Below are 9,118 nucleotides of genomic sequence, written 5' to 3'. Positions count from 1 at the left end.
CATATATAAGACAAATACATAAAAGAATATTTAGCAGTGAAAGCCATCCTTCATATAGGTAGATATTCAAGAAGTATTTATTTATGAGTCTATTTACAGGCACTCTGCTTGGAGCTGGTAGTACAGCGGTAGGCAAAATGGATGTGGTCCCTGCCTTCTGGGAGTTTACAGTCAGGTTAGGAGACCAACGTGAAATAAACAAAGATAGAAATAACTATATAGAAGTGAGCTTATTTTCTGCCATCAAATCTCTCTTGAAGAAAGGATTGTAATACCGCTTGTAAACTCCAGAGGAAGAGACTTTACTTTGAAGCTCATATGTTAGCATCACAGGGTTTGAATAAATGGATAATAAGGGATTTTAAACGCATGTTCTTTCTTATTTTATTCTTTCTGACAGAGAGTTGAAAAGAATCTTGCTCCAGAAGAATGTTTCTCCCCCTTGGATCTCTTCTAACAAACTCCAAGAACACAACGAAGAACTTGGGCTGATTATTGACTTAACATATACTCGCCGCTATTATAAGCCAGAGATAAATGGAACCCGTAATTGAAAATGACCTTCTTTCTGATACTCTGATAATTCATAATAGTTCAGTAGTTATCATCTTATGCTAAGGTGAATCCTGGCCTTCTTTCATGGGTTCCAAAAGGGAAGCTAGTGGTTTCCTTAAATACACATTTGTAATTGCTGTTTCAAAATGAGATTAAAGATATGAATTGAACTATCGTATTTGGCAGTAGGCTCTAGATATGCTTAAGAAGTGCTATAAGCCTCCATGTTCTGTATTTTGAAAATGCAGTAACTTTTTAGTAAGAGTAGTAGTAGCCTAAAAGGAAAGCAAGGTATGTCCGTTATGTCTTTGGCACTTACGTTAAGCAGTTGCCTGAGCGTGTTTAAGCATCGGGGTAAAAGACAGTTGTTCTCTAAGTTTTATGCTTTCTTTTCCTAATACCTTCTGATATAGTAGAGAAACCCGTATATTCTCTTGGCCCATGTAGGACATACCAGTGCAAAAGAATTACCCTTCTTCTGACCTGTTCCATGGCCTTGGGCGACAGTAACACCTCATGTTTGTTCATATTTGTACAGCGGTTTGCCATTTAGAAAGTTCTTTCGTATCCATTGGCTTTGTGAATCTTCACAACAGTCCTTTGCTGTTGAAGTGGAAGCAGTACTGATACCTCCTACTGAGTGCTTGCTCTGCACTAAGCTCAGAGGATAGACAACTACAGTTACTAATATTACGGACGATGAAACTGACTCTCGGACAAGGAAGAATTGAAATTTCAACTCAGTTGTTCCTCTTTTTTTCATTGTGGTAATATATGCATAAATCACATGTGTTTTAACCATTTATAAATATGCAGTTCAGTGGCATTAAATACAGTCACAGTGTCGTGTAACTATCACCACTGTTTATAACCAAAACCTTTCCATCATCCTCAACAAAAACTCTGTAACCGTCAAACAGGGACAACCCCATTATCCCTCCCACTGGCCCTTAGAAACCTCTATTCTATTTTCTGTCTCTATGAATTTGCCTATCCTAGGTACCTCGTGTAAGTGGAATCTACAATATTTATCCTTCTATGCCTGGCTTATTTCACTAAACCTAGTGTTTTCAAGGTTCATCCGTGTTATAGCATGTAACGAAATGCCATTCCTCTTTTGGCTTAATGAATCCCACTGTGTGTATATACCATGTTTTGTTATTCATCGGGTGATTGACACTTGGGTTGTTTCCACCTTGTAGCTATTGTGAATCATGCTGCTGTGATCGTTGGTGTACAAATATTTGCTCAAATCCCTGCTTTCAGTTCTTTTCGATGTGCAGTGTAGGTAGTAGCAGAGTTGTTGGCTCATACGGTAGCTCTACGTTTAACCTTTGAGAAACTGCCAAACTGTTTTCTGCAGTGTTGTCTTGTCTTTAAGCGATTATCACAAATTTTATACATGTACAAAAGTATAAAAATACTGTGAGTGTTCCTTGTATACCCATGAACTCATCCAGCTTTACTATTTACCAACTGATGGCTGTCATGTTTTAGCTATACCCCCACCTGTTTCACCCCATTCCATATTATCTTGAAGCAGCTCCGAGACAACATGTAATTACACCTATATATTTTTTTTAATTAATTAATTTATTATTATTATTTTTTTTTTTTTTTTGCTGTGTTGTGTCGTCGTCTCTCTACGAGGGCTTTCTCTAGTGGCGGCAAGCTGGGGCCACTCTTCATCGCGGTGCGTGGGCCTCTCACTATCGCGGCCTCTCTTGTTGTGGAGCACAGGCTCCAGACACGCAGGCTCAGTAGTTGTGGCTCACGGGCCTAGTTGCTCCGTGGCATGTGAGATCTTCCCAGACCAGGTCTCGAACCCGCGTCCCCTGCATTGGCAGGCAGATTCTCAACCACTGCGCCACCAGGGAAGCCCCAGCTATATACTTTTGGTACGTATCTTTAAAATATAGGACTTTATTCCTTAATATCATTTTTAATAGTAAATACCCAGTGAGTGCTCAAATTTGCAGTTGTCTCCTAAATGTCATAAAAAATTGTTTTTAAGAATTTTGAGTTAGATCCAAATAAGGTCCACACTTTGCCGTTGATGGTTAGGTCTCTGAAGTCTTATTGACTCTCTAGGTTCTCCCTCCATGTCTCTTTCACTTTTTTTTACCCCCCTTGAATTTTATTTTTAAGGAAACCAGGTAATTTGTCCCGTCTGGATTTTGATGATTATATTCACCTCTCTAAGTGAAGTGGCACAGGAATACTGGCCTTGCCCGTCGTTGCCAGGATTAACTGAATAGTGCCTTAGCTGCCCTGGTGCTCAGGTGTTGAGTACACGGTGATTTACATACCAGGCCCTATTCGTGGGCCTCCTGATGCAGCAGTTCCCTTGGCTCTGCCCCTGTCGTCAGCTGCCCCTAGGATAACTCTGAGCCCTAGCCACCTCTCTGGTAGATTTCCCTATCCCCGCACTATAATCACACCTGGATATGGCAACTCAAACCTCTCAGAGATGTGTCCTGAACCTCTTGTTTTCTTAAATACCTATCTGGTGGTTGTGAGACTTAAGGCCAACCTCCCCAAGAGACTTTTTCTATTTCTCCTAGTAAACCTAGAGTCACCTTCTGTCATCTTCAACTCTACTCAAATTTGGTTCTTTCAACCCTGACCTCTGACCGTGCTTTTTACTTCTGCCATTTCATCCTCACTCCTGCTTCCTTTCATAAATCCATAAATCTCTTTTGGCCTTCCTGGCCCTGGGCCAAGTTCCTTCCTCTTTCCTCAGTTTTTACCCCTTTCCTTCATTCTCCCTTCCAACTTTCAGTCCTTCCTTTCTCATGCAGACTTTGATTCCAACCCCATCAAAAGCAAAACAAAACAAAAAGACACGCCGCAGTTAGCAGCATCTCAAAATTCAAAAGGTTTATTACTCATCTATTAGTTCTATTGCCTGTTTTTATTCAGTTTTATTGTTTTAAAATATACCAGTATAAATAAAGTTATGCCTGTCTTATCTATATATGGAAGAAGAGCTGGACCCCAAGGTGGCACCAACAATCCTAGCAGCTGTTACTTTACATATCCATAGTAGTCAGCAATTTCCGTTTCTTCTTGCCTCTCAATGAAAAATTGCACTTTCCCCAAAGAGGTGTATTTGGCGGCATTCTCACGTTGTTGTTGGGCCCGCCTCTTCATGGCCTCCCGCTCGGGCCTCTGCTGTAGTTCGATGGGCTTTGACATTACTGGCTCAGAAACATTGGGTTCCCTCCATGGAACTGGTTTCTTGCTGAAGTCTTGGAGTAGAAATGGGGTTTGGAGCGTGGCTGGGGACTGGCGCTTAGTCACAGCAGGGGGAACAGGCTCCCGCTGGAGAGAAGTGCAAGATGAAGTTTTGTAGGGTGCAGGCCTAGGAGCAGCAGACTGAGGGACACTAGGCTGGGTATGGTCGGTCCAACCCGCTTGGGTTGGGTTGGTCACAGTTGGCTGAGCTGGTTTGGCAGGACCTGGCAAAGAGGCAGGAGCTGGCTGGGCAGAACTGACTGCAGCAGGTTGAGCTGAGTTAGCAGAAGCAGGGTGGGCACGGTCAGCAACAGCAGGCCGATGTGAGGCCGGAGACTGTGGCCTCCGAGGAGTAGGTCGAGCTTGAGGCTTGTCCCAGGCAGAAAAAGGCAGAGGTATCAACTTGACCTTCCCAGGAGGCAGCAGCTCATACTGGGATGGAGATGGACACTCTTTTTCAGCACTGCTGTCTGGTTTCTGGGCTTCTACTTGAGTTTTCTCAGGGCCCTTACCCTCACGTGGGGTATTCCGCCATGGCTGGATAGCTGGGGATGGCTGGGGGTCTTTAGGGTTGCTTGACTTTCCCAAGACCCGACAGGAGGAGAGCCCAGTTCTCTTATCATTCTTCTCCCCCAGTGCATGAAAAACCTTCACAGCCTCCAGCATGCGCACGCGTAGGGCGGTTCGAGGCTTTTTAAAGCTCTCTTGGATAAGCTCAGTTTGGTGTTCCTTTCGCTTCGTCTGGGGAATTGTTGGCTTCTCTCCTGCCTTGACTTTGTTCCCTGACTGCTTATTCTCTTCAGCCTTCTTTCTTCCTCTGGTCCTTTTGGTCTTTTCCTGCCCGTGGCTCTTCGTTTTGCTGATCTTTCTGGATGCAGCTTTCTGAGGTTTGCCTTTAGAATCCTTGGCCGTGTTCACAGGAGCCCTGTCACTGACGGCAGCATTGCCTAGAGGCACTTCTCCCCCTAACAGGCACTCTGGATTCTTTGGCTGGATTTTGGCCTTGGGAGCAGCACTGATAGGCTCAGAGGCTTTATGTTTGTTCTTCCTGGGTTGATCAGAGGGAGCCTTTATGACGCTTGGCTTTTCCCGCACCTGATTCACCTTAATGGCTCTGTTGTCTTTGGCTTTGTTCACGTTGGGACCTTTGGATTGATCAGGATCTTTCAAAGAATTAGAGAGCTGGGGAAGGTGAATTCCCTCCGCCAGTGTAGTAACGTCTGCAAAACCACTGCTAGATTCCATCCCATTTTCAGGTGTCCCTAGGTCCTCAAGACTCAGGCTGTTCTTTCCCAGATCAGCATTTTCAGAGGCAGGCTGCTCCTCTTGGCTGAGGGGATCAGTGCAGGGCAGGAGCTGGTGAATTTCAGGGATTTCTTGACAACTTGTTTCTGTGATGGGTTGAGCATACACAGGGCAGTAGATTCCAGAGGTGGAAGGTGGTGGTTGGATACTTGTGGGCTGAATCTCCCTTAGTACCATTCCCATTTCTGGTTGCACAGAGGCCCTACTTCCTGTGTATGACACAGAGCCATAGGATTGCAGGCAGGAACCAAGTTCTCCATACAGTGAAGACCCCACTGTGCCTTGGTTATAGTGATATACCTGCCTTCCTTCCTGGTAGGGAAGTGACAGGCTGTGTCCCTGATTGGGAATTTGAGATGGTGTTCCCTGAGCAAGCCTGGCAGAAAGTGATGGATGTAGAGGGACCATGTTATTGGGGTCTGCAGTTTTATCATACTGGGCTGCCATAAACATGGAGGAAGCAGCTGTGTGCTGGTCAGTGACGGCCAGAGTAAAGTCTCCGAGTGGAGAAGAATTCTTTTCAGTGCTTCCTGTGATGTCCCAGTCAAGAACACCTCGATAGGAAGCAGCTGAAGTGGAGATCTGGCTCTGGTCAGTAACTCCAGATAAAGTAGTTGTGCTAGACTGTTGGTGAAGGTAGGCGCTACACGTGTGTCTGTGTCTGGAAGGAGGTACCTACCGGTAGCTGATGCCGAACTGACGGCAGGAGCAGAGACTCTGGAGAAGTGGCAGGCACTTCCTGTCAGGGAGGTTGCGTTGCTCACCACAGGAAGAGAGTGCTGCAGAGAATTTAGAGTTCCAAGTAGAAATGGATTTTGGAAATTTTCTGTAAGAACAAGAGGGTAATGAAAACATCAGGGAGATTGATAAATTCTCACTATGTTTGAGGAACAGCATTACCTTAAGGTTCTTGCTATCAGGACACCTCTAATGTCAATATTTACTGAGAAACCAAAAATCAGACCGTTACGATGGTTGTAAGGACTGAGCAGTTTTACGCTCTTCTGTACTAACTGCCTGTGCTGCCATGTTGGGCACAGATGGGCAGAAGACCCAAGCGGTATGGCTCAGACATTGTTCTCTAGGCTGGACGCAAGCTTCTCCCTGCCCTATCTTTCCCTTCAGCCTGCACTAGTGTTGACTTGTATGCTGTTTCCTAGACTGGAAGCATTTTAGAACTAGGAGGTCCTTAGAGAACTTCTATTTTCACAGTCTCATTTCATGAGGAAGGAAACTGAGGCTCAGGGAGGTCGGGTTGACTTGTTCAAGTTCTCTCATTATGTTAGTATCCTTACCAGGTTTCAGAACCCAAGTATCCTGACTTCCTTGCCAGGACGCTACTCTGAGCACGATACTGCCAGAAAGCAGGAGGAATAGAACTTACACTAGAGGCAGTTTTCTTTGTCCGTTAGACAACAGTACGGCTTTTACCATCGTGATCTTCAGTGTCTCACTTTGCTTGTGCAGTTCCCACGCTATTACCTAGAGTTCACGTATAGCTCAGTCCAACTGGTAAATTTAAAGAGTCATTTTTACCCTCTTCAAGCCTGGTTTCTCATCCTACCTCAAAATGATTACCCGAAAGTGAATTTCTTAAGTGCTTTTGGAAAGAAAAATGTTATCTGATTACTTCAGATTACTCATCTGTAAAGTGGTTATAACACCACCACCAATAATAATAGCAGTAATAATTAATCCATGAATAAACTGGTATATTGTGTAGGATTTATATGGAGGAAGATACAATAAGTTCTAGAAAGACAAAGAAAAATCATGAAAAACATATTACATCACGAAAAAGAAATACATAGTTATGAAAACTGGGGTATGTGGCAAGTATCCGAGCATAATGAGTTGACTAACAAATGACATTCTGTACCATACATGCAATGTTATGAAAGCGAATTCTGCCCACTGTATTTTAGTGAATACTGTTAACCCAAAAACACGATAGAAGGTGATTTTGAATGAATTCCTAGCCAATACATACAGACAGAGAAGATATATCCGTAAAAATGCCTAAAGAGCAACAAAATTCAATCAATGTGAGTGTATAGGTAGCCATGCAGACAAGTATTTCAATGAAAACTGGTACAAAGCAGACAGCAAAATAATAAGTGTAAAAGAATTTCATTATTGTGCCCATTCATATTTTTACCCAGCAAGTAATAGTATTCAGCCTGGTAGAAATATATGTTTCAAAGAATGGAAATATATAATAAGCAGAAAGGAAGCTTAAAAAGCATCAAGAAGGTTTTTGTATTTATCCTAGAACTTAGATTATAATCATCTTCAACATCCAAGAAGATGACATCCCAAAACCTGAAAGAACCGTCATCACTAGAATCCAATTAAAAAAGATTTTCAAATGTAAGAACATCGAAAGGACTCCGCAATATTGTTCTAGATAAATGTGGAATTTTTTTTTTTTTTTTGTCGCGCCGCGTGGCTCTGGCAGTGAAAGCACCGAGTCCTAACCACTGGCCCGCCAGCGAGTTCCCTCAATGTGGAATTAGAGATGTGGGGCTTGACTTTTTCTTTTTCTTCTTAGGTAGCTAAGATCTAAAAACGAACGATGGCTGTTGATCAGTGTGCTCTCTGTGTTAGGAAGGGAAGAACTGTAAAGATGGAAAGCAACCTTGCCTTAGAAGCTACATATCACACAAAGGAAATAGTCCTTCTGATTCAATCTCGAAGATATCATTTAAAGTGTTTAATTGGTAAAACGTCTACGTAGTTTAAAAATTAGAAAGAATAGAACATTGAAAAGAAGACCCCTAGATAACCACTTTGGTTTCTTGTATATAGGAAGCGTGATATCTAGGACATATTTCTAAAATGTTTACATTCAAGACTGTCAAGTGCCAACTGTATTCAGAGAGGCAATAAAAGAAAAAAAAAACACTGAGTATGACTTTTCTGGTAAGCTGCCTTTCCTGGTGATACCCTCTTCTGTCCTTACTTTCCTCTTAGTCTGTTAAAATAAGGATTTGCTACAGTGAACTTTGTTTTGCCCTGCTCTGAGCAGAATTCACGCTATGCTGTTTGTGCTTTAATTTAAAATCTTTGGTTCCCATCAACATTCCATTGAAAACTACGTTTTTCTTGAGAGCTCCTCTATGCTTCCCCTCTTCGTTCTTATATTTTTCCTATGTCTTGGTTCCTGTTGGCCTGTGCTGATGAAAACAATCCTAAACTTCCTTACGTTTGACTCTGTGCCTCCCTATATAGCCCAGTACTCTCCATCCTCTCTCCCTATTTTCTCTTTTCAACTAGTCGAAGTATTAGTGGAGGGAGACCATTAGAGATGAAACATCTTGCTATATATTGCTAGTTTTCTATGTCACCTGGCTTTTCTGTGTTTCTGTTGAAACACTCTTGAGAAGTCTCTGATTTCATTTTCTACATGGGTACCCTTTAAGGCTCAATATTAGAAAAGACAGGGATCAGAGGGATCAACCAATGTAGTATCCTCACGTAACAGATAAGGAAAAAATCAGGCTTTGTGAGACAGTCAATGATTTGTCCAAAGTCACACAGATAGTAAATGCCAAAGTCAAAACTGAAATTAGGTCTCCAGACTTCTAGTTCAATACGTTCCCTCATTATTCCATGCTATTTGGAATCTACTAGTAAATTTAGGGGCAAAATAAATCGAACGAAAAACTTTAAAAAGTTTCTTTTCTTACCTGACATGGTCAGAGAAGAGAAAACATCAACTGCAGATACAAGGGAAGAGGAGGCAACAGCAGAGGATGTCTGAGTGGCTGCAGCTGAACGGCGCATGTGTCCAATACAAAGGTCACTGGTTACTGCTCACTGGTCACTTATATGATTTAGGAGAATGATGTCACAAAGCAGGCAGTTTCAAGGTATGAGGTAGCCAATAGGGAGGTCCGATCCCCAACAGGAAGGCGGGGCTGGGTGGAGAGAGTAGAGGAGAGCTAAAACAACACCTGAGTTTCTGAGCTCTGGGGAGGAAATCCTAGAAGACAGATTTACCTCCCCCAGGCTCTTACAT

At 42.8% G+C, this 9,118-nt stretch overlaps 1 protein-coding gene across 1 annotated transcript; it reads right to left on the bottom strand.

Annotated features, from left to right (window-relative positions):
* Nucleotides 1-3,582: 3,582 nt before the first annotated feature.
* Nucleotides 3,583-8,883, bottom strand: LOC136123139 (uncharacterized protein C2orf78-like). The gene is made up of 3 exons (XM_065877208.1): nt 8,787-8,883; nt 5,773-5,923; nt 3,583-5,740 (listed from the first exon to the last, which is right to left on the bottom strand). Exons 1-3 carry the CDS (start codon nt 8,881-8,883, stop codon nt 3,583-3,585), a joined length of 2,406 nt encoding a protein of 801 aa, XP_065733280.1.
* Between the last annotated feature and the right edge of the window lie 235 nt (nt 8,884-9,118).

This window comes from Phocoena phocoena, chromosome 5 (genome assembly GCF_963924675.1).
Source record: "Phocoena phocoena chromosome 5, mPhoPho1.1, whole genome shotgun sequence".
Classification (NCBI taxonomy): domain Eukaryota; kingdom Metazoa; phylum Chordata; class Mammalia; order Artiodactyla; family Phocoenidae; genus Phocoena; species Phocoena phocoena.
The sequence above is the reverse complement of the archived record's forward strand: the minus strand, read 5'-3'. Positions and strand labels throughout refer to the sequence as shown.

What these genes read in the sequence shown, in the direction of transcription:
- LOC136123139 (XM_065877208.1), bottom strand. Translation starts at nt 8,883, where the DNA reads ATGCGCCGTTCAGCTGCAGCCACTCAGACATCCTCTGCTGTTGCCTCC. An exon ending in CTCTTCTCTGACCATGTCAG is followed by an intron (nt 5,924 to 8,786) that starts GTAAGAAAAGAA and finishes TTGTTCTTACAG; the next exon opens with AAAATTTCCAAAATCCATTT. An exon ending in TCGGCATCAGCTACCGGTAG is followed by an intron (nt 5,741 to 5,772) that starts GTACCTCCTTCC and finishes ACACACGTGTAG; the next exon opens with CGCCTACCTTCACCAACAGT.